At 31.3% G+C, this 27,201-nt stretch overlaps 1 protein-coding gene across 10 annotated transcripts in view; it reads right to left on the bottom strand.

Annotated features, from left to right (window-relative positions):
- MGAT4C (MGAT4 family member C) overlaps positions 1 to 27,201 on the bottom strand; it is a 594,490-nt gene that overhangs the window by 16,147 nt on the left and 551,142 nt on the right. For 5 of the 10 annotated variants that reach the window (XM_036236543.1, XM_036236542.1, XM_016140639.1 and 2 more), the window contains 2 exons: positions 21,836 to 21,885; positions 7,019 to 7,104 (listed from right to left, as the gene is read on the bottom strand). Coding sequence is in view for 4 of the 10 variants with exons in the window: in XM_016140637.1 (XP_015996123.1) it covers positions 21,836 to 21,885 (50 nt within the window). In the remaining 6 variants the exon portion in view is untranslated. Of the gene's footprint in view, positions 1 to 7,018; positions 7,145 to 21,835; positions 21,886 to 27,201 lie in introns of those variants that run through there. The other 5 variants (XM_036236540.1, XM_016140643.1, XM_016140637.1 and 2 more) reach the window with 2 other exon arrangements.

Here is a 27,201-nt window from a genome sequence, read left to right as displayed (position 1 = left end):
ATAGGGGCTCAGCCCAGAGACTGCCCAAAGAACACCCTATTGATAATTAGAGAATCCTTCCTGCATCCCAGAGACAAAGGAGGGCCATAGTCTTAACTGGCCTAATTTGGCCACAAACACATATGCAGAAAGTATCGCCCATAACTTCAGCCTCATTATAGCATCATTATATTATTATGTCTATGCCTGGAAGCTCATGAATCTAATTATAACAGACTGAATTCTGGGTAAGCACATGCGCACTAGGCAAAGTTCTATAGTAGCCAGGTGTCAATCAAGGTGACCTCACTTGCCAATCACTTAGGAATGTCTTTAGGACCACCCCTTCACAGCCTCCAAATATGCAGACTTTTCCCACCCATGGGTTACAGCTCTCAATCTTTTCTGGATATAACCCATATAACCTAATTTCTATGTGGCTAGCTAGTTTTAGGCTTGACCCGTCTTCTACTTCATAATATGCTTTTAATGAACAAATATTTTTTCAAATTCACTGAGTTGAAATTAATTTGTTTGGCCATGAAACGTACCTAGAAGTGTGTGTGTTTCTGGAACTCTGATGGCTCCAACGGTAAGAGCTGCACTTTTATTTGAACTCAGAATTTCATGAGGAAGTGACACTCAGAAGTGACCTGAGAAGAACTTCGGCAGATGGAGGAGGCAGAGTGCGTGAACTAGTCTTCTGAATCAAAACTATAATTTCTTCACCCTGTGTTTTCTATTTTTCACTCCTGAGGTAAAATAACCAAAGCGTGTTTTATTTTTTAATAATGAGTGTTTTCAAAATAAAAATAGTACAAAACAAAACAGATAATAGAAAAATAAAATAAAATCCTGGGACCACTGTGGTGGAAGCCCCACTGCTTCAGGAATTCTCTCCCTTTGCTGCTTCACTACAAGCTGTAGTTGCTGGAGCCATGCCAATCTGCTGGACTTGGAGAAGGAGCAGAGGGTACGTGGCAGGCCAGCATCACCCTTCTTAAATGTATGGGAGGCAGAGGCCTGGCTTCTTCTGTTGAGGACACTAAAGTTTATATAGTTGGGTTTTTGCCCAAGGTTACCTAACTGGAATAAGCACATTGCAAAGTTGCCACCACAATAAAGTTTGTATTGCTTGAGGTAGGAGCTTCATTAAATTGCTACAATAACTGCAGAAAGAAATATGAAACCTTAGCAGCTTCATCCAGAAAGTTTCAAGATAGCAACTCAGCATATCTGAACTGCCAACTCCAATGGCCTCCTTCTGATCTTTAATATTATTAAAGTGCTGTCTCCTAATAATTTACTTGTTTACAATTTCACATCTTTTAAAATGCAAAGCTAGTAAACACAAAGACTAATGCTAACTAACTTTATCACTTTCAAGTTTTATAGGCATGATCGTCTCTGTGTTTTGGGTAAATCAAATCTGAGTGTCATATATATACGACTCCACAGAAATGGGCTACATCCAGTCCTTATACATGCGGCCCTTAAGCTACTGTAATTCTACATTGGGTGCCAGTGGAATGATTGACGATCTTCAGACAATCCAGAAAAAAACAATTAGAAACAAAAGAAATTAGATTTGTTTGAAGGAAAAACAGATGAAAAACAAAGGATCAAGGAAACCTTAAAATCTTTTTTGGAATTGAGTCCAAAATCTTTGATGAGCTGCCATCCACAAATCAAACACATGCAGACGTCAAGTAGACAATTTTTTTTTTTTTTTTTTTTTTTAGAAACAAATGGTTGTGTAGTTTATTGGAGCTCTCTATTCTAAACATCCTCCTGCATCATTAAGTTTTGTCACAGAGTTGAAATCACCTATTGCTGAATAATACTACGGCCAGGAAGATTTTTTAAATGTTCCGGATGGAACCACAGGAAGATGATGTATTGCCAGGACTTGGACTTATCTGGCAAAAACTCTAGCTGAGTCTGGACCCAAGCTATTGAAACTAACATTGTGTGCAAATGGGATAGTTCTAGGGGAACTAAGCAATTTCTCCAAACCAATTCAGCATTCCTGTGCCTGGAGACAGTTCGTGGTGGGGAAATGCAGGAGGCCTCCGTGAAAGTTCTACTGAATCTTCTTTTGGAACTCACATTAATCAGAAACAGGCCTGCATTAGAGGTAAAACTGAGTAATATGACAGTCAAAACTAATCTGCACATTTGTTCTTGAATCCCTATACCTGGATAGAGAAATTTAGGAATTGAACTATTTAGAAGTACATAAGCCAAAAAGATGTTATTCAGTGCAACACCATTTGTTTTATTTCTCAGAATCCTAACTATAAATTGTTTTGTGCTTGGACATACTTTCTTACATAATGCCTTTTCTCCTTAGGCTTGGAGTAGTCTGTGTATCAATTTAAGAAAAGTACCATTCTCCACATTTGACTCACATTTAATCTTCTCAGATTTGTTCTTTTCCATTTTCAATTCTGGAATTTTGGATTTTAATTTTTAGGTCACAAAATTGCTACTTTCCGAAGATTTCTCTGAACCCATTTCAGTCAAATATTGTTTTTCACTTTTTGAACTCTTACCATTTTATCTGTATTTTCCTAATTTACATAATTCTTTCTACTTTTTTGATATTGCATTGATATGTCTTATTCCCTTTTGGATTCTGAGCTTTTTATATGTAGACTATTTTTTTTTTAATTTCTTATCATATCACTTGAGTACTTAGTGAAGTATTTTTTAAAAAAGAAAGTAAACAACCACTACCCAGGTTGTGTCTGTATAGGTGTGTGTGTGTGTGTGTGTGTGTGTGTGTGTGTGTATGCGTGTGTATACACACATTTTTACATTGCAGAAATCTTGAACTTGGAGCTATGAGAAAACTACCAGCCATTAATATTTATATTTCTTTCACATAGCCTCTTAATTTTTGCTTAAGAGCTTAACTCTGTCCCTTATCATAGCACCATAGACTCTTTTTTGTTTGTTTTATCATTATTTAAGTGAGAAGTGAAGATAATGCCACTTGTTAGTTTTATATTTTAGGAGATCAAAATATTTTATAACTGAGATAACTCAAAATCTTCTAGAATATTTAAGAAATACAGCATAAAAAATTAATATTGCCACTGTAGACACTTAGAAGACCAGTAGCAAAACAGAATAATTCATTTATACTAGGGAAGCCTCAGATAGATATTATCTGATCTGTCAAAGATAGGAATTTGAATATCATGTAAAATTTTAGAAGCCATATAATTTGTGGACAGATATTCTTTGGATCTATTAGACCATCTGCTTATCTTTACTATCTATACATATGCATATATGTGTATAGAATAAAGATTCTGTCATTATAACACTATGAATGCATTATTTATTTTAAATTGTTTCTCATGGAGGCAGATAAAGTATTAGTTATACAAACACTTCATTACATTTCTTCTTGGGAAGACAGTGTGTGAGAATTTGTGCGCTAGTTTTCATTAACTCAAGAAAAATGTTGATGAAATGTTACATAATTTATTAAAGAATTGATGCTGATATGAAGTGAAAAGTGAATTATTATACTTTAGGGCTGTTTGTTTAGAATATATATGCTTTAATATGTTATCACAAATTCATAATATTTTTGGAATATTACTTGGACTACAGGCAGGAAACTACCAAATGTTGATGAGCTTAGTTTTCTCCTTTCAGCTCTTTAGGGTAAAATCACACTTCTATATGTGAATTATTCCATGGACTATAAGGGAGTGGAAAAAAGGAAAACCATATCTTTACCCATCTATCTGAATATGGCTACAGTAATCTCCCCCAAAGCCCTGAGATTTAATTTATGTTTAACTTAATAGTCTATTTTGAAATCAACAGAATACAAAAGTAAATTACAGTCCCCAAAACACATGGACTTGTATTCAACACTTAACCTCACATCAGGGAAATCATGAAAGAAGCCTTGCAGTCAATTGTTCATCCATCTGACATGTACCACTATATATACCTGACTTTTTAATTCTTGCTCAATTTGTTTTCTACTTTGCTTTGTGGAAAGCTGCACATGCCCTCAGGGCAGTATTCAATACTTTCTGATGAACAGGAAGAATGTTGCTGTTGCTGACATAGCAAAAGCTTCAAGAAGCCACAAAAATGAAAAAGGTTTTACAAAACATGACTATCATTACATTTTGTATAAAAGGCTCAGATATTGATAGAAACAGCTGTAATTGTTTTCCCATTTAAGATTTTATTTTTACAGTCCCAAGTTGTACTCTCCATTTGTAGCTATCAGTGGTAGTGAAGTGGAAAATTATAGAGGCTAGGCTATTCCATAGTGTTCACAGTGATGACCAACAAGATTTATTTTCTGGTTCACTCTAGGCATCAACACAGATAGAAAATGTACAGCATTGACAGGCTGGAGGTTTCCTGCCACTGACTATAAAAATAGTAAAACTTGAGATGAGAATTGAGAAGAAAGAGCAATCTTTTTGAACACTGAAAACAACTAAGACAAGAAAAGTACTATATTTACTAACTCCACTTTTAAAATATTATTCTCTTACAGATTTCGAGTTTCTCTTTAGTGAACTGAAAAAGGCCTGGCTAGAGTGGAACCAAATAATAGCAAACAATGAACTAACTACTTTAGCAAGAATACAGGAGATGGTGTTAAGGAAAGTTGCACTAACGGAAGTTTTGAGATGTGTTGTGGCAAAAAGAAACAATGCTGCTGCTGCTGATAACGAACTCATTCACAGAGCTGGAAAATACATCTGGCTAAATCTTCCACAAAACTCAAAAGGTATATTTACAACTCTTCTCAAGTTACCAATGTGAAAGCTGAAGATCAGATAAAGTAGTAACTTAAATGCTCAGGTGTAGTATATATAAAGTACACTACACAGGTATAATAAATGAAATAAATGACAGGTCTTTTCAAATTTATGGCTTTTTATGCATTACAGATTACTCAGTTTCTTAGACATAAAAATTACATACTTCTATATCATATTTAATTTGGCTAAAGAAATAATACTCAAACATATTAATGGTAACATTTCTATCACTAATATGAAGAGATAATACACAAGATGACTGACTATATTTTCCCCCAAAAGTGATTGCGCAAGCATTTATGCATTACTGGTACAGTGTAAAAGACTATAATACATTGTCTCAATAAAATTGCCTCATATTTCTGGACAGTAATAGATCAGGTAAACTGTAACTTGAATTCAGTAACACCAAATACCAATTTGAGTAGATAAATATATACGAATAAATATATTTTATTATTTAAATAATATACTCTGTTAGTATGCTAATTGTTTTCCTTTTTAAGTAAGAATTGTTTTTCTTAAGTTTGTTATTAAATTCTGAAATCAATGAATTAGTCTGCTATAGATAACTCCTGACCACACATTTACCCTTTCATTCAAACATAGAATTCACACCAAATACCAGGAATCCGTGCCAAGCACAATGACTGCAATTTCACTTTCAGTATGATAAAAACACACGCTGTTAGAAATACTTTCCTGGTAGCTGTTATATAATTTTTAGAAACATCATTAGTAATTGTTTAATTTGTGTTGCCCTAGATGTTAAATGCTTTTTTGTTCTTTCAGTATTTATTCAGGCTTCATTATGTATATGGCATTGTGCTAGAAAGATTAAATCCATGTTCTTGCACTATTGTTTGATGCAAGGTAAATGGAAGGTAAATGTATCAAAATAGATCTACTAAGTGCTACAGGTATGACTTTAATAATGTGCACAGATTACAGTTAGAAACATAATAGAAAAAGAAAGGAGTTGCTCCATCTGTTTAGGAGTGGATGTCTACAGGAAATACTCTGCAGAGGAAGTCATGACAGACAAGGATGCGCGGTAAGCGGAGGAAGATTCCAGACAGGCTATGACAGAAAATAGCGTGTAGAGTGTAACAGTTTTGCATTATAAAGTTCTTTTTTCTCTTTTCTTAAAATCTTACCACCATCCAAGCAGAAATAGCACAAATTAATACACTACAAAGATCTTAACAAACAAAATGAGTAGGGTGGTTTCAGACTTCTACTTCATAAAGATTTTATTAAAAAAGAAGATAACGAGAAAATGTATTGAGATTTTTGAAGGGAAATACTATTGTTTCATAATTACAGCTCTCCAAAATTCTCTTTATTTTCCAGAAGCAAAATAAAATATTTTTATCTGATATGTAAGGTCTTGGGGGTGGGGCGAGGAACAGCAAGCATTTTTGTTCAAGAAAAAAATACTTAAAGATCCCCACTAAGTCATTTTAGAGATGAATTAAGAACTAAGAATGAAGAGACATGGTGAAAAAGGACTGCAGCTCTTTTATTCGGTTTTGACTCCAAATTCAAGATTTGGATTTAGGTATTCTCACATAGATTTTTAATCTGAACAGGGAAACCAGACTTCATATTAATTACTACAAAGCAGAGTTAGTTTCTCTTTTGTACCTTCATATTTTCTGGAATCAAGAAATAGGTTAACAAAACTGTATCTAATGTCCAAATAGAATATATCATCCATTGTTTAGAGCCACTTGAGGCAGTAACTACATTTCTTCAATTCACAAATTGCTTAAAATGACTATAATAATAATATGATTCGAAATTTACAAGGATAATTGACAACAAATTTTGGTTCTTGTTTATTCCCATGAGAAAGGCAGAGTTGAGCTGGGTAACTAACTTAAAGGTCACCTCCTTGTCAAGAAACTTGATTAAAAGATGTGTTTTGTTTTGTTTTGTTTTGTTTGTATCTTTAAAACTTTTCAGAATGAAAATGTCCAATATCATTTGTCAATTCTGACTCTTAAGGTCAGAATTAAGTCTAATAACATTAACAGTTGTCTGACGATTTTAGTTCATTGGATTTACCCTCAGATGGGAACAGAATCAAGACTGTCTTTTCTCTCAGCTGCTGATTTCCTAAAGTAGATTGTCGAGTGGTTTCAAAAAAGAAATAAATGAATTTTAAAATAGACATATTAACTTAGATTCATTACTAGTTCCTTAAACATAATTTTTATACCAACCTTTCAGTCTCTCCTCTTTTTCATTCTCCCATGATATGAATTACTTTATTGATTAGGAAGCTATGGTCTGAATGCACAATGAAAATCTGTAAAGGAAAACTCATTTCAGAAAGAAATTAATAATTTCAACAGTGAAAACCAATTTTCCTATGTTCAATCTTGTAATCTATTTTGCATTATTTCCCATGTGTACTCCAAATATCACTATTTCATGGCGCTGTGCATATAATAAATTAAAATAAGAGAATTACATAAAATGTTTCTCCAAGGATAACCTCCAGGTTTTTCATACTAAAATAGTTATATTTCTATATGCAATAGCTAAAGATGATATTAGAGAATTAAACAGTTTGAAAATATATTAAGTATCGGAAATTCACAGACTAATATTTCCTATGTTGCTTCAGGAATTATGTAATTTATTGAGAAAAATGGGCTATTAATATAAACTATGAAAAATCACTAAAACAATTCTAAATGTTAAGAGAACTTATTATATAAACACTGTGCTACAGGGCTTCTACGTGCACTATCTATTTTAATCTTCCTAAGACTTCAATAAGCAGATACTGCAATATCCATTTTTTAATCAAGAAAAAAAAATGAGGCCTGGGAACATTTAACAAATGTGTCCAGGGTCTTAGTTGTTGAGATTCAAACCAAAGATCTATCCAGCATTGCATACTGTGTTCTTACATTATACTGTCTTTAAACGTGATACTGTCTTGTCTAATCATTATACTATCTTGTCTCTCTTTATGTAATGAAACTAATTTATCATCGACTCAATCCTAATGCTTAGACTTTTTTTTATTAAATACATATATGAAAAATATATATCCATATATCCATATATTGTCAAACTGACCATTACTAGTAAATGTACAATGATAAATCAGGAGAAATACTGCTTTTAATATGATAGGTATATTCTCTATGTTTATGTCATCAGTTCTGAAATCTCAAGTTTTTGCTGTTATAAAAACAGATGCTATAATATACAAAGGAGTGTCCAAGTCTCATTTATAAGAAATGAGTATAGAAATAGAAAGTATAGTACTTTTATTAGTAATTATACAAGTAAAGCAACAAAATATAAAAAATAAAAGCAGTGAATATTCCCCTTCATCCCATCCTGTTTCTACTAGAGATAACCAGTTGCCCCCATAAATTAATTTTTCAGGACCTATTCTCACACACACACACACACACACACACACACGTATATGCCCACACATGTGTACTTAAAATAAAACATACCTCCAACGACATTATGGGTATCGCTTTGTGTCTTTTTGTCTCAATATATGTTGGAAATCTTTTGATGTCAGTACAAATAGGATACTTTATTCCTTTAAAATGCTAAATTGTCTAATTGAAACATTTATTTGACCCTCTTAAATATATATGTAAGCTATTTTCAAATATTCTCTATTACAAAAAAAGAGTCGTCACAGTAAAAATTCTTATAATATGCCTTTGTGCATAATTTTGGCTATAGTCCTACACTAAATCACTGGGTCAAAGGATAGGTACATTTACATAGCTACTGCCAACTCCTTACATCCTTGTAATATATCTCTGTGTATTAAATGTAACATTATCAGAACTGGTTCTGTGTTTATTGTTGGCATTTCAAATAGATATCCCCACCTCCCAATAAATTTAAGCACATCTGAGAGATTGCTGTTGACAGCTGAGTTAAATAAGCTTTCTTAGCTCTTCCAATTTATGTGTTTATAATTCCTCCAGAGTCAGAGGCGTTGTTAAAAAGGGTCCTTTCTAATTAAAGCAGCAACAGCAAGGCATTTGTGTATGGCACCGTTTACTAAGAAGAAAGTAATCTCCATAGAAATGTACATTTCAATCTGCATTAAATTCGGTTTCTAAAATTAGTATTAACCAGTTATCAGTATATTTAAAAGAACAGGTTCATATTCTTGAAAGAAAAATAGTAACAGAACAAAGCTATAATGAACTATTCATAAGCAACTGTCAGGAAACAGGATTATTAACTTTGACACTACACCTCACCTCATAAACCAATTGATCATATAGCATCATAACAAAAAGCAAAAGGAGCTGCAAAGGGAACCCTTGGGGAGAATTTTCATGGGAATTTTTCAGACCGTTGACACTTCTTATAACTAAGCATTAAAAGAAGATTTTTCCTGTATCTTCAAAAACAAGGGCCAGTAACTAAGTTGAAATATTCTGCAAGAAACATTATTTAATAATTAGAAATTCTTGCATTTTTCAATAATTTTTATTAAGCTTTATTTTGAAAATTATATTTTTAAAAACACTAGTTTCTCACATATGCTTCGTTGGCTACTTTAATATTTACTATTTAATTAATTATTTATATAAAATAATATATATATAAATAATATAATATAATATAATATACTTCTTGTTCAGAATTTTTAAATGTACATGGTTTTCTATGAAATTCATATAATGAAAGACATTAACTAAGAACACAGGTCATTACAAACTGCACGTTTTAACTGTTTCCAATCTAATCAAGAATTCTGGCTCAGCAATAAAATATTCTGGTTAAAGAAAATTATCCATTTTAACTATTAGTGAAAAATGTTGGAACTTATGTGAATACATGTAACAGTAAAACTGTGTTAACATAATTTAATATTTCATAATTCATAAAACAGTTTAGAATTTTCGATGTCCCATAGCCATCATTCTAGCTTTGGTATAATTTTCTAGAGATTTTACTAATTCTAAAATTCACTTACTTTTGCTAAGTTCATATTTGAAATAATAGTTTAGACTATACTGTGCTTACAATATTTTTTCTAGAAAAATATTGTATATGTGCAGTAATAACTTCAATATAAAATGTTATATATAGTTAGTGATGGCTTAGAATCAATATAATATTTGATTGTATACATTCTCTATTGACCCAAGATTTTTTTAATTTTCAAGGCTTTGAAGCAAGTTTATCTAGTCCAGAAAGTATTGAACACATGCTGTTAAAACTGTTCCGTTCAACTGCTGTCTCTTGTCTCTTGTATCTTGTATCTTTCCGATCTCTGCCACACTCCTCTGCATAGTCTTTCTTAAAACAAATATGACTTACTGTTAAAATGTACAGCTGAAACTTATTGGAATTTGTTAACCGATGTCACCATCAAAAATAAATTTAAAAAAATTAACATCACCAGTGAAGGGTAAATAGATATCATGTGCTTCCAGATATGATACCTTGAAAAGGACACAACATTGCTTATGTGATATTCTGGTCAGTAATATATAATCTGAATTAAATCAGGAGGAAATATCAGACAACCCCAAATGAAGAATATTGTTGTATATTTTTGCATACTTCAAAAAATAATAACACAAAAGATGAAGAAGCCTTTGGAAATAGTCCAATGAAAGCCCGATAACTAAATGCAATTTTGATCCTAGACTGGATCCCATACCGGAGGGAAAGAAATGTAAAGATGTTATTGTATTGATAAACAAAATGAACATATGGATGGTGGATTAAGAAAAAGTATTTTCATTGTTATATTACTGAAGTCGAAAACTATATTGTGGTTATTTATGTAAAAGAATATCCCTCATATTATGAAGCATACACTGAAGTATTTAAGAGTAAAAAAGCATGATGTATACATATAATTTTCAAATTGTTCATGAAAAGAATATTATGTGTGCACACATGCACACACACACAAAGACTAGATAGGGCATAGGCAGATAGAATATACAAATAAAGCAATTGGAGTAAAATATTGAAAAAAATGACTATGTCACTCCTAAGCATGAGACATCCCATAATTCCATTTTCTGACAGCACAAATTTCAAATTCCTTTGTGTTATTATAAGTTTCTGTCATCTTCTCTTGCCCTAGTTGTTGACAACATTCTGCCCCAATATCACATTCTACTTTTGCTCAAATCCTCCACTCTCTCCACCTCAGCAATTCAACTGACGCTCCCTCTACAAAGCATTGCTTGAGTTTTCCCCCTTCTAGGTAGAAGTGACCAGTACTTTCTTTGGGTCCCATATGTGTACCTTGTAACTTGTCTGTCATGTTACCATTAACACTTTACTGCTATTATTCCTTACACATTTTTCCCGCTAATAAACTATAAACTCACTAAAGGTGAGCAAAATGCCTTTATGTTTATTTTATTTAGGAAAATGTACACTTCGGAGATGTTCAACATTTTCAAACCAATTTTTAATTGATAAATTTACTACTTGAGAACACAAACAAAAACATCTCTAATTAAAATTAGGGAAACCTTTAGTGGAGCTTCAAGGAACATGTTTCTACTTATAAAACATTATTTTACTCTTCTGTTTGCTATGTTGTGTGCAAAAGTGTGGGTGGAAGTTTGCTACTGCTGGGAGATTCTGGGGGCTGAAAGTATGATCACTGCATTAAAACAAATGCTCTGGTGAAGGAAATAAAAGGGAAAAGATATTATAGCTAAGAAATGGCTTGATATCCTCATTAGACCCCTTTAGTTAACTATATTTTCATTCCACATATAATTATTGTAGACTTTTACTATTATTATAACCTTTAATCATTCAAACTGAAGTACCAAACATTGTATTTTCAAATTTCTAATTACTGTCTACAGCATTTAACATAGTGATAATCATTATGATTGGAACTTACAAAAGACCTTTAAAGACTGACCCAATTAAAGATTGAAATAGTAAAATGCCTGATGCTCTTTATAGACAATAATATAAACATTAAAAACAGATAATTTCAAAAATTTATATATAATCAGCATATGAGCTTTTACTAAGTGCCAGGCTCCATGCTAACAATTTTATGTGCTATAATTCATCTAATCCTTATACCAAAATTGTTAGACACTATTATTATTTTTTTGTCATTTTATATATATATAAACAAATTTATTGAGATTTAATACATTTCTTACAGATATACAACCTTTTAAATAGGTAAGGCCTGAACTCAGAGGCAGCTGATTTCAGAGCCCATGATCTTAACCACAACACATTCTTCATTCTTTGCATTTGGGATGAAAGGAGTTTCTTGGTTATTTCAGTATAGAATGGCATACTACAAACTTTTATTATGTACATTTTTGAGATTGTAGGTTAATTATGAGAGGACAAATGAGTTAAAATAAAAATACAGATAAATTAGTCTTTAATGCAGAGATATGGGGGGAATCTATCTCTCTAAGTGGAATCTTGACAATGGGTTATTAATAGACTAATCGTTTTACATGAGGATGTACTTTTTGAAACCAAATTATATGAATAGACAAAAAAAGAACAAAAAAGTCTGTTAGTTTTCAAAGATGATCTCTTTTTATTGGAATGACTAGACATTTTTATTAAAAGCTCATAAGTACACAGGAAGATCTACCAATTAGAGAAAAAGTCAAAGTCCCAGTGCATAGTGAAATTTTTAAAAACATAAACCAGTTTGAATGACCCAAAGCTTCAGTATATTATTTTGTTTGACATCAATAGATTTTTAAAAATGAAGATGTGGTCTCTGTTGTATATTACTTTAAAATCATTGTATTTTAATTTAATTTGAAAATGTTCATTGTTACAAACATGAAAGGCCTCTAAAGGTAAGACCACTTCACATGATATATACACTTATTTTCAATGCAGTCAACTTTTAATATCAGAATTATATTTTTTAAAGTGATCTTTGGAATCATATTGTTGAGTATATTTATTCATATAGTTATGTTAAAAATAGCAATAATTTTTTGTATATCCATTTCTTTTTGTGCTCTCTTTGTTCTTTATGTATTACTTTGTCACATTCTTGTGCCTATTATGTACCTGCAAAAACCATGAGGATACAAATATGAACATAATATTTCTACCTCAAGAATCTTAGAGTTTTTTAATGAAGAGTCCTTTAAATTCTAGTTAAACATCAAATTATATTTTACTTAATAAGTATCTTTGTTTAGCACAGCTATAATCAGAAAGGAAGAACAATACTGCTCCTACTTAAAGGAACCTATAAACCCAACAAGTTGGCCAAAGCACTCAACAATTGTTACTTGCATCTATCTGAGGTGGGAAAGTCAAATAAATCAAATTCTAAATCGAAATCATGTTCTAAATCAAATTCTTTTTCTGTCCTTCTCCTCCACTCTGCCCACATGTGCTCTTGGGCCTGCTTTCTTGCTTTGGCTAATGAGAAAATAATGCCTTGAACTGCTGCCTGAGGTCACCAAAAATCTCAGTATCATTTCTAACTTTTCCTCTGCTGTTCTCACTTATGACACACTCCATCCCACATGCAGTACGTAATCAAGTTCTGTCAATTCTCTCAGAAATGTCTCTGGCATTTTTCTGTTAATCTTTTTCACCAATATTTTTTCTGACTCCCCTCCCTCTTCTAGAATGTAAGCCCCTTGAGTGCAAGAACTTTAGCTGTTTTCTTCACTGCAGTATCCTTAGATCCTACAAGAGTTCCTGGCACATAGTAAGCTCTCAATAAATGTTTGTTAAATGAACACATTGATTCCTATTTCCAAAGTAACATAACAACAATTAATATTTTTGGAGGATCACTACTTGCTAGGTAAATGGGCGTTTTTTTACCAAAAAAAAAAAAAATCCTTAAAATTACCCTAGAATAGATTGACACAACAAGACTGTCTAGACTTAGAAACCCATGTTTTACTTATTTGCCCTGCTAAAAACCACTTCTCCCTAAAGTTCATCTTTCATACTGTTATTAGCATTATTTTCTAAAGATCTATTACAATTCTACTTAGCTATTTAAAAACTTATAGTTTTTTGTCATTCCATGTTAGGTATATTACAACTTGACTACAGTCTATTTTTTAGAGATTTTATTCCAAGAATCAATATTATACCTATGAGGGTCTACCCACTTCCCAAATTATGCCATTCACTTTATCAAGTGAGATTTCGTTGCTATTGGTTTGTTTGTTTGTTTGTTTGCTTGTGCTTGGAATTTCTTGTTTCTTGTCTGCTTAATTAACTCCTATTCATCCTTTAAACAATGCTAAATCTCATCCTGCATGAATTTTAAAGAAATAATGTGGAAGGTAGATATATCTTTTTATGTGTCCTGGATTTTCTACTTATTATGTATGATTTCAGGCAAGGCCTTACTCCTCATTTGCTTCATTTTATTTTACTTTTATTTATTGATTTATTTTATTTATAGTTAGCATACAATATTATATTTGTTTTAGGTATACAATATAGTTTCAGGTATACAATATGATTCTTAAAGGTGGCACTTCAACAACTAACTTCAAGGGTTATTTGATTATATGAAATAATAAAGCAACTAGAACTTGGCACACAGTCAAAAAAAAGTCAGACCAATTCCTTATCCTGATATCATCAGTTGAATAAATTGCTCCCATTTAGTTCACATTTATATTTCATAACTTGTAGAAATTATGTATTTTTAAATTTTCAAATCTAACCATATGCCAATTATCAAATACATGGTAGATAAATAACTATTGAATTTATTGATGAATTTAAGATATAACATAAGTAATAAAGTACATCACACTTTCTTAAGCCAGATGTAATTTCTGTGGATTATTTTTGTTACACTTCACTGCTAGTAATAAAGAGGTGACTGATTCTGTGCTTACATAAGCATTCCATACCTTTTACATTAATAGTACCACACAGTTTTATTTGTTCAGCATTAGAGTTAAGCAATGAATAAAGAAGAATGAATCCATAGGTTAGAAAAGGCTTCTATCTCTATCAGGCATTGTCAGGGTTTAAAGCAAGTGTAAATGTCGATGTCAAGTCAAAAAAGATAGAGTTGAAAAGTAGGGTGACTCATTAGAAAGGATTATAAAAGGCAGTACACAGCCAAGTCAAGTGTGGGGCTGAATCTGCTATCATTTATGAGGATAGCTATAATGGAAAATGTGCCTGATACAAGGCAGATTTTAATATGCTTTGTATGTAGCCTATTTGAATACATACTGCTCTGAAACCTCTCTTCAACTACTTGGGCAGAAGAGATCTGACCTGGTTAAAAAAAAAAAAAAACAGCAAAGACTTCTACCAGTGTGAGAGCACAAAATTTCCCTCTGTTTCTGTGGGAATTCTGCTCTATGAAATGTCAGGGGTCTGAGTCCCAAAAGAGGAGAGAAGATAACTTGCAGAAATACTTTTTGAAGATTATTAATTAGTTTATTGCTTTCTTTAGATTTATTTTCTTCAGAGAGGAGGGAACCACTTATCTAACTAAAACTATCAGCCATGATATTAGTGATGGCACATTATTCATACCTAGCAGGGAACTTTACAAGGTAGCTGTATTGCAATTAGATTCTAGCTCAGAATTTTCCCTTTATTCATTGATGATAGTGTGTAACTCATTTACATAAAAAAGAATGGTGAAAATGTCATGATTACAGACTAGAATGTGTCTAGGGGTTAATTTTAATCACATATAACTATTTGAATGGAAGTTTAGAAAAACTCATTAATAATAATAACTAAATTTCTTAATTATAAGTAATGATTACTTGGGCAAAGATTTTCATGCCTATAATCCTATTAGAAACAGCACTTTGGAAATCCAAGTTTATTTTTCCTATGTTGGAAATATCATTTTTCTTGACAACTATTTGTAAAGGAGAGAAAGAGATGACAATAGTGTGAGCCATGTGCCATTTTACAGAAAAGACAAAGGGAGCTAGAATATTTAATTTGTCCATGTTCACAGAGCTATTAAATTACAGAATAAAAATTTATACATAAGTCTGTACATTTTGAAATCCCATGCTAACTGGTGAAAATAAAAATTGCTTGTAAATAATTTGTATGATGTTTTTGTGCTGTGGTCTAAAAGTTTGTGTCTCCCCAAAATTCATGTTAAAAATCTAATGCCCAAGATGATGATGGTATTAGGTATTAATCAGGCCTTCGGGAGCTGATTAGGTTATGAGAGTAGAGCTCTTGTGAATGGAATTAGAGCCCCCAAAATAGATGTCTCAGAAAGCCAGTGTATTCCTTATGTTATGAGAGGTTATGACCAGAAGTTAGCAACCTCCAAAGAAATCCTCACCTACTCATATTGACACTTTGATCTCTGACTTCCAGCTTCCAAAATTGAAAAATAAATACTATTGTTTATAAGCTAACCAGTCTATGGAGTTTTGTTATAACAGCCTGAACCGGCTAAGATAGACATTGTATCAGTAGATTGATACTGAGTTTCGATCAATATTATTGGGAAATAAAAATACGGTAGTCACTTGGCTATGTATTTATGAGATGAGGCTTGTAATGTGTCATAATATTAGTGAGTTGACTACTTGTACAGATGGTACTATATAGGATAAAGCACAGGAAATGGAAAAGTTCACTGGTATCAATGACCAGCAACACTTGTTGAAAAATCTACTACACAAAACATTGGGTTGTTTCTTTTTAAAAGAAGGTTGAAGAGACAAAACTAAAAATTAATTAGATGCAATAAATATTTGCATTGATTTCTAATAGAATATCAGTTACATTGTAATCTGGAGGAAAATGTTTATCATTTACTTTGTGGTTCAAAGCATACTTTATTTTTACTAAATTATGAAAAAGTGACCTAAAAGTCAAAATGATAATTATTGAATATTCAAGCTGCAAAGAAACGTGAAGATCATCAGTCTGACCATAATTTTATGCCAAAGGAAAAAAAAAAATATTAGTGCTAGAGAGGCCAAGTTACTGATGTACCTTGTTATTTAAATAAAGACTAAACTGAGGTTTCCTGACGTTCAATGTAATATATTTGAAAGGATTCAAAATTGTTCTTAGAGTCTAAAATCATAATGTTTCATGTAGTCATTAAATTCAAAGTTATCAACTAAAGCATAGAACATGTACACTCAAAAATAAAAGTACAACTTTTATGCTTATGCTTAAGACTTATACTCTATCTAAAACTGGACTTACCATAGTCAGTGGTTTCCCCCACATCTTAAGTGATTGTGCTTTTTCTATTGAGTATCAAATGTAATCTAATTAGATTTAAGCATCACATATGAAATATATGCATCTTAAGAACTAAGATCGCATTCTGTTTGAAGAGTTAGAAGTTCACACACAGAAACTAATAATAACTGAGAGAATAGCAGAATTGCACCTCTCATTTCATTTTCAGGTTCGCAGTGAGGTATTCCAAGTGAAATGGTGGGCAAAACTGCCTACATGCAGATTTAAATAAATTGTTATTTCTGTTTCTCTTCCATTCTTTCTGTCTTTCTGGTGTTTGATGACTTTTTAGTTTCATTTATTTGAGTTAAGTTTGCTTAAAATGTTCCTATACTTAATTCATGAGAGCATAAGATCACACACAGTTTTAAAATGTAGCAAGACTAAACTATGAATATAAATTAATATCAACATTCATACATCAATATCAATATGTCTGAACATCAATAACAGAGCAATATATCAACTGAAACAAGGCTTAAAAAGTAGGAATTTCATGACATCCACAATGTTCAAATGATGTAGGTTTCACAACAGACACCTGAGAGAGAATCTATATTCTAACAGGATTGGTTTGGTCCATGCAATTATTGAAAGAAAATCAAATTTCAGATAAATATTTAGAGTTCTTTTTAAATTAGAGTATGTAGTAATAGGCTTTCACCCTTACACTGTAACAATTGGCTGGACTTAAGTAACAGCTAATTCTATTTAGATGATGGAAGGCTCTCTCCAGTTTCCTAGAGTCTCTCTTCCCCCATTTCTTCATATTTTATTTTTTAATTAAATATATTGGTGTGACATTGGTTAATAAAATTATATGTTTCAAATATACAGTTCTATAATACATCATCTGTATATTGCATTGCGTGTTTACCACTCAAAGTCAAATCTCCTTTTGTCTCTATGTATTTAACCCCCTTTACCCTTTTCTACTTCCACCCTCCCTCTGGTAACCACCATACTGTTGTACCACCATACCGTTGTCTGCGTCTCTGATTTTGTTTATAACTGAACTGTGTCACTCATTTATATTATCTGTATGATTCTAGGCAGTTGAGTATGCAACATCTGATCCAGGGGAAAGGGAGCCTGAGCTGTAAAAGTTCAGTACTTTTGTTCTTAATGATATGGATATCTTTGAGGTGGAGAGAGATGCAGTATACATACTTTAAGCATTTCCCATCTTGTTAGAAAAGGAAAAAAACAAACAAAAAAATTATCATTAGATATAGCTCTTTTAGCTAGATATCATTAGATCTTCATTCATCTGACCTCCTACTGTCTATTTTGATAATCAGAGAACATTCAGTTTCTATATATATCTTCTTATAAGGCAGAAATGTGCTCAAATTACATATTTTGGCTATTCTGGTCTCTGAGAAAGTGAATATTTGATGGCACATCTATAATTTCCTTGCTATTTCTTGGCTATAGTAAGAGATTTTGCTAATTATGCCCATACATATATTTCCAGTTAAATAATATTTATATTCCTTTTTGTAAATGAAGAGATTAGCAAAGTTGTTACCTATTTCAATGTCTTATATACTTTATTTAGTGTGAGCCCATCTCTCATGACTTGGTTGCATTTGAGGTCCTGGTTTCACCTAAGCATTTACAGTGCAGGGCCAAAACTAATGAATTTTAGATGACAGTACTGTTACTTCAAAATTTGCTCTTATAGATTTCTATATTATGTACAATTGAATTAAATCAATTGAAAATGAAGCAAAGACATATTTTTATCTTGAGTTTTTGTTGAGAATTTAGTATACTCTGGTTGAGTGACAAAATGTTCCAAATTATGTACCCCCTTTTCAATATGACTTTGTAACTTCTCCCCCCAAGAGGGGGAATCTGTTTCTCATACGTAAATGTAGGTTAATTTTTTAAACATATTTTGGTCAAAAAAATACTGCAGAATTGATAGTGTACAATTTTAAGCCTAGAACTGAAGAGGCCTTTTATGCTTCAGCTCTTCCTTTTGGAACCCTCATTGCCATAGAAACAGGTCACCCTAGTGTCTAGAGGTACTCAAGCCAAGTGGAGAAAGGCCCTCATCATCTCGGCCAAGGTTTCCCTAGAGTAGCCAATTTCCATACAACCCAGTAACTAACTGCAAATACCTGAGTAAGCAACTGAGTTTAGTCAACCTCAGCCAGATTGGTAAAATTATGCAGGTGACCTGTAGACTCACAGAGGGAAAAAGTATGGTTGTTTTAAGCCACTAAGTCAGTAGTTTTCAAAGTGTAGTCTTGGGTCACCAAGGGATCTCCAGTACCTTTTCTGGGGAACTGCATTATTGAAACTACTTTCATAATTGTATTAAGACATTATTTATCTTCTAATTCTAATTCTGTCAAGAATATACAGTGGAGTTTCCCAAAGGTTACATAATGTGTGGCATTTAAACAGAGTGAATACAAAAGGGGATATGAGAATTCAGTAGTCTTCAATTGAGCCACACATAAAAGACAGTAGCCAGTTGTAAAACTGTGCTCCCCTTCCCACTAAATTTTGCTTTGTTTAGAAAAAGTAGTTATTTTTTATTAAAAAAGGCATCATTTATAAGTAATGGATTTCTTATTAATACCAGAGGAAATAATAAATATCTTAAAATTTATATTTGTTTCTAATATGATAAATATCAATATAAAACCCACATAAACAAACCTCTTTGGAGTCCTCAATATTTTTTTAAAAAATAAAGAAACAAAAGTTTGAGAACCACTATACTTTTTAAATTTCTGCAACATTTCTCTATTATGAGAACAGCAATTGTTCTTCAAGTAAAATTACTATACTTTGTGCCACATGACATAATTCCTCAAATACATACTATGCAGTAGGAAAGTCTTGAAATCCAGAGACTATGAATACAGTTTTTTCTTGAGTAACACTGAGTCATTTTCAGCCTTATATTTTATAGAAAAAATGGAGGTTATTCCCTTTCTAAAACACATGCAGAGATATTGATCAATACTGATATCTAATCTGTAAGCAAATATTTACATGCTGATTTTATACAAAGCAATAATTTTCATAAAATATAGAAACATAGAAGCTGAGAATTTTAACTAAGAGAGCATCCATTCAAGGTTTTGCCAGATTTAGGCTGAGGATGAAGGTTGAAGAGTCCCACTAGAGTTGCAATAATGTACTTGGAGAGGTTAAGCTGCTCATAAATTTTATTATATTAAGATAAAAACTAGACATTTTGAATTGAAAATGTCTTACTAGTTCAATGTTATATAAATAAATTTTAAAAATTGAGAGAATGACTACCTAATTCCTGAGGAGTCTATATTTATATTTAAAAAAATGAGATAGGATCACACATCTGCTGTGATAAAAGGATCATAAAGAGTTCAAATTTTCTGTGGGCTAATTTTGCATTATACAATGCACAATAGTTCACTAAAATATCTCCTATGAAGCTGGGCAATTCAATCGTGTTTGAATAAAATAGCTTCTTCCACTTAGTACTTAGTCATTATTAATTCTCTGGTTTACCATTAGGTAGCTGGAGTAGTGAGAATGCAAGAAGTACAAAATATAATTAAAAAGCCCTACCCCTTAATGTATTAAAAGGAAAAAATAAACCACATACACTATAAGTATTCTAATTGTTAGTGGACACAGTTGAAAAATAAAAATTAAAAGATAAAACACCTTATGAAAATAAACAGTACTGATGGATTAAAATTTAAGTTTAAAAATCTCCTTTTCCCTCCCTCAAAAAACAGCCTTTTATAAATTGAATGTTTTTGTAATGGCATTTTCACATTATCTTTATGGAAAACAAAAACAAAAACAAAACAAAACAGAAAAATAGCATATGATGTATTTTAAAGAAAAAAAATAATTTTATATTAAAAAATAGCAATGAACAATATAACACTATTACCTACAAATAAGATTGACTGATTTAAACCAGTGAGAAAGTGCCAGTCTCCAAAGGGAATAAACAGACATTTTTGAAATGTTTACACCAGAAAATACCAACAACAGCTGCTTTATATACACATCCTTCACATTAGTAAAGAGAAGAAAAGACGTGTGTACATTTCCTAACCAATTTTAGTGTCTTTTTTTAAACTACCATATGGATAACTTCACTAGTGAACCTGAATGGCCATTTTATAAATTGCCCATTCAGTTAAATAGTAAGCATTAATGGTAATTACAAAAATCCCAAAGGCTATCAAATTACTATTGTGTGTTTGAAAGTCTGAAAAAGAGTAGAAGAGGAACACAAATTATATTTTGTTTTGTTTTTTATTTTCTTCAAAAGCAGAACCAAACACAGACTATACCCATTTTCTCTGTTTACAGTGCTTAATAGTTTAGTAAGATTGATGTGATAAAGTCCTTGCTTTAGGGAAGAGAAAGACATTACAGAAGCATATCAGAATTATGGAAGGAAAAGGTTGGAAACTTACAGAGGTAGGAAATTAGTTTGAATTAAAGTTTTAACAGAGGTCTGTTTTGAGTCAAAAGAAAAATATCTATTTACACTATGTACGAAATGTAAAGAATTAAGTATTAGTATCTTTACAGACCCAAAAGACTTGAATTTCTGCTTTAAGCAAATATATTAAACCTGTATAGTTAGAATAAACTTTCTGATGAAAAGATAAAAACAATTAAAATAAAATTAGTATTATTAACAAACAGAACTTGCGCACATAAAACTAAGGTCCTTAATTTAGGCATGTATAGCTACCCCAAGCAATTTGATTTTCGTGATATTTTTGATAATATATAAAAATTTTATAGGCCCTCAGAAATCCATCGTGAGTGACATCCAATCTCACCTTAAGAAAGAAGCTGTCATAATCTGTCTTGCAGAGAAAATGTTGACACACTGGAAAAAAGAAAGTCCAATATTATTAATACTATCCCTGGTTTATTATTGATAAAAGTAAAATAAAAAGTATTATAGATAATTTGTTATTTTCGTGTAATTGTATTATGCTCATATTTATTAAAGTTTTCTAAATTGACAGAAAATTATAGAATAAACATTTTAACAAACTTTATTTTATATATTATAAAGAAAAGGACAGAACATTCCTTTACATTGACTTAGATTATTCTTAAAAAGTCATATTAAATGTTTGAAGTATATGTTATATAGTATAAAGGTGTGCACATTATTAATTTTTTGACATTATCACTGATTCTATTTGTGCTAATAAATAAATTTGATCTATTTTATAATATTCCACTTAAGCAACAGGATTATTTGCCCTTAGGAAGTAACTTCAATCCACATTACTTCACTTTATTTCACCTAAAATGTGCATAGGCTAGTTCATTACATGTTTATCCATGTTATTGATTTCTCCGTCATGTATAAAGTCTTACAACATTTAAAAGATTGTTCCTGCTACAACATTATAAATTCATTTTCTGGAACACAGTTTGCTATTGAATATCTGCCAGACTGTGTTAACAAAGGTATTCAGAAGAAAACTGTGCAGTTATAACCCAATGAATACATGGAGAAGTCTCTAAAGATAATATCTTTAAAATTATGTGCATATTCTTAAGCAAAGATAGTCTGAAGAATAAATACGTTGTCATTTTGCTTTACTTTATTTTTTCTCCACTATACTTAAAAGTACTGTTTATATTTTTAAATTTTCAGTGTCACTCTGTGTTAGTTAAATGCCTGTAAGGAATCAACAGAACTATTTTCTGAAGTTTGATGCTATGTAAACATTTCTTTCTTTTAGACAATGGTTAATCGTGAAAATTCATTTGTTCTTAAGCCATAAATTTCTCTGCTCTTCTTCACATATCCATGAGCTTTCGTTATCTCTACCTAGATGTTCTGTGGTCAGCTTTTGTGATCAACAACACCCTCACTGTGATATCTGGATTTTTCTCTACCTTCTTCTATTGCTTCCACATATGAAAAAAATCATTAAAATTGGAGATTGACATTTAAAAATGGTAGTAGTCATTTGGGATTCACATTTTAAATGAATTTATTTCTCAATATGGAGCAATTATCATTATAGCTAATTGGTTATACTCAGAGCAGAAGGGTCAGCACCTACAACCAGACCCAATAAATTGGTACACGGAAGGCTGTAACAAGTCCAGTTCCAGGCAAGCTTTGGTGTTTGGCCACAGTGGGGCATTTAGGCTATGGAATTTATATTTTCAAACTTATGGATGGCGGAACACATTGATGAACAGAGTCCAGATACTAAAGGAGGTAAGCAGATGATCAGGCAATCATTAAACAACTGTATTGATTTTAAGAATATTATAACATCCTTCAAGACCAGATATCTTGTATTGGTCCTGTGCCTCTGAGTCTTCCCTCTTATCAGTGAGTGAGGTGAATTTAAATATACTTTAAAATATGTTTTAACAGCACATCTGATTTTTTTTTTACCATAATGTTGATGAATTTCTGAAAGACTGATTAAGAAAATGAAATCTGCTGATTTATTCCTGTATGCATATCACCAACTAGAGACTTAAACACAGACCGTAAGCCCAGGATCTTAGGAACCCATTAGTGACTTATAGAATTATGTTTGGCTCATAATTGTTCATGTATTCTGAGAAGAATATCACAGTCATTTAAGTAAAAGGTAATTAAGCAAAGATATATTTATCTGTATTAAGTCTTTTATCTTTATAAGTATTTTGATGTAAAAAATAAAATTGTTATTATATATTTTTCCTATTTAGGTAAAGAAATGAGTAAAAATAAAAAAAGGATCCTTTTCTGATTATGAATATTTAGCATATTAGTATTTTCAATGGAACTTAAATTCTAATAGATATGATTTAGTTATGTTTACTTTTATTTTGGTTGATTGTCTTCCTGAGACATTATTATAAACAATGGTTAGTTTTATCTACTTCTGTTCTTTAGCATGATTAAAAATATTTTGAATTATACTACAAATAAGTGTCAGCATAAAAAAGCTGAAAAAAATTAAAAATAAGAGTCTAATTATTTTATTGTTAACAAATTTATAATATTCGAATTTCAAATAGTTAAATATTTAACATTTAGATACTTTAATATAATATATAAATATATGTTTATAAATATATACAATTACTTGTGTTGTTATAATAAGAGAATGATACATTTCTATCACATTAGAAAAAATCTCAGGGTAACAGCAACTGGCTAAAGCTTCTACAAAGAGAAAGTAAACTTAAAAATAATTACACATTTCTAATAGCTATGGAGGATTTTCAATATTACATCTCAGCAGGAGAACAATATCTGTACATTGACTTTCTGAAAAATACATAGTCCTTCTTTAATGATATGTATTTACATACACCTTCAAAACATCCCTAATTTGTGGATAAATGAATTGCTTCCATCACAGAAATGTCAACTATTAATCTATTAATGTTAAATTAAATAATAAGAAATATGTACTTTCTGTTCTATTATCAAGTGATTGCCTTCATGAGCACACGAACAGCTTCAAGAAACAAAATAACAACACATCACTCACTGAAATGTATGTCAGATAAGAAACACAAAACATGAGAGAAAATGAAAGACAGAAAAATTACCTTCCTCAAAAAAGCTATGCTCATCTGAATCTTAATCATATATTCTTTTCCCTTCATATCATTCTTGATGAGAACCTTACAGGAAAAAAAAAAAAAAAAAAAAAAAAAAAAAAAGAGTTTGTGCTTCACTGTCAGAAGAATCCCATGGCCAGGGATTTATCTAATTCCCAAAGCTTTCATCATTAATATTTTATGAGTCTCACTGATCTGTCCTATCTAGAAGAAAAATTTATCTTTCATTTGTGCAAGCACTGCCTTCTGAGTAATAGATTTCATCTCTGTAAGCTGAGTGGTGAAACGCAAACGGCAGCAAAGGTAAGAGGAGGCAAAGTGTTCATTTTTTTCACTGGATTCTGGCTGCACTTTACTGAGGTTGCAGTGTCAGCCATGCAAAATGAAAGATCTTAGAGGAACTATGAAGAGTGTCGGCTCTGGGCCAACATGCTTCGGTTTATATGTATGAACACCCACATATTTAAGCTGATTTCTAAATGAGATGATTAGCTGTGACGACCTTTTAAAACTTAAATATTTACAAGGAAGTTTGGTGCCTATGACATCGTAAAATCATTAGCTCAACCTTGAACATTTCCTTCATTATAGATGAGATGACAAAAAGGTAAATTAATAATCTTCGAACACTTCAAACAAAATAGGGAGGACATCTTGCCCCTTGGCTTGCCTTCGCTGAATTTAAGATGCTCTTCAGGCTCACCTACAACCCTGGAGCAGAGCATTCCCTGAGCAGTATTCACCCACAGAAAAGTGAAACAGGGAAAGAGGGGCCAGGGCCCCCTTTCACAGTCAAACACACATTGAGCATCCATCTGTTAGCTCCATCTAGACCACAGGTCCTTCTGGATTCATAGCAAGTGGAGTGTGATTCCCTCATGTGGTTGAAAAGATAAATTCTGAAGAAATATATTTAGTGTATAACCAGGGGGGAAAAAGTCCAGGTTTCAAGAGTATATTACTTTGCTAGAGAATATAGAATTCAAAAGTATATGAGACAATTGTGTTTCTTTTTATCTCTTATCTTGATTTTTAATTACATATTAACTAGTATGATTATTTAACATCTTTTTGATCTCTTAGAACATAAATCAGACTCTATTTAATTTGGCCCACAATTATATCCCTGGAGTCTTGTACACTGTTGCCAAGCAGCAGGTGTTCAATAAGTTTTTATTAAAAGATTTGCATATGTTTTTATTTTCATCAGTGTCTAGTAGCATGTTTTACATAATAGTTTTTTCAGTCAGAGTGATGATTTATTTAAACTATAGCTACTGATCATAAATTTACATAAAACACTGTTAGAAATGGGTTATATTAAAATATCTAAGATTAATTTCTGAGCATTAAGGAGTTGACCTCTAGTTGAAGGAATAAGATATATGTGTAAAAGTTATGCAAAACTGAAATATTAAGTGACAAGAGGACATATTAGTTATAATTGTACATAGGTATTAGACATACAAATGAAAGGATATTCCTAATAAAGAGAACTATGTGACTAAATTCATTGGAATCAAAAGAATATAAATTACATATATTAGTGATGTTAAGAATGATACAGCTTACGATGACTGACAGAATACCACTTCTGTATATAAGAACCATCTAAACCTAGATCCCTCATCGATTTGTCTAATTTTTGTAGTAAAACTCCACATATTTGACATCAACTGAAAAGATCAACATTCAACACTCAAGCTAATATAATATCACCAGAACTGTATGAGAATTTTTTTTTTTCTTACACTCTAGCTGGTAGCTAAGTGCCTTCAAACTCTTAAAATCTTTAACCTAAAATGGCCGGAGGTAGAGGGAGAATGGTGTCTTTTTCACTTGAAATTTACCTGTGATTTAAGTATTTTTTCATCTTTATGCTCTCTTCTCTAAACTTCATTCTTTTTTCTGGTTCATTTTTTCCCACTTTATTTGTCTAGGACATAACATCTTCATCCAGGCTATACAAATGGGGGTGGAGTAGACTGTCACTTTTAAAGAAAAGTAGCCATTTGTAGATACTCTCTAGCTAAGTAAAATAGTTGCTACTTATACCCATCAACGATTTTGCTAAAATAATGGTTTTAACAAGCTTTTTTTTTTTTCATTTAAAATTATTGCAAACATATTTCTGGATAATTTAAATTAATTCAGTACTAATTTAAGCCTTTATTTTCCCAGTAACTCACTAACTCTATTATATATATTCTTATATGTAATATAATCAATTTGTAAAAACGATATTATTTTAACCAAAAAATATGCAGTATATGAGATAAACAATCTATTTAAAATAATAACATAAAAATTAAAAGTTAAATAAGCAAATACAACATGCTCAGATTGAGAAAAAAAAATCCCAATGTCTTAGATTTTAAAATCAAAGTAGTTTTTCTTACAATTAATATCAAACTAATTATATAATTAGCAATTTATATATCCTAAACCTTAAAAATCTATAACTTTGTTGATTTCATAAAAAAATATATTCCTGAAACTATGTAAACTGTTTATTAATTTCTTTTTCATGAAAATTTTTCCATGGACTTTGTATGGATATAACCCACTTGTAATTCCTACAATCTTCTTTTATTTAAACCATCAA

The sequence above is a fragment of the Rousettus aegyptiacus genome, unplaced genomic scaffold (genome assembly GCF_014176215.1).
Source record: "Rousettus aegyptiacus isolate mRouAeg1 unplaced genomic scaffold, mRouAeg1.p scaffold_m13_p_2, whole genome shotgun sequence".
Classification (NCBI taxonomy): domain Eukaryota; kingdom Metazoa; phylum Chordata; class Mammalia; order Chiroptera; family Pteropodidae; genus Rousettus; species Rousettus aegyptiacus.
Note: the sequence above shows the minus strand (reverse complement) of the source record. Positions and strands in the feature narration are given on the sequence as shown.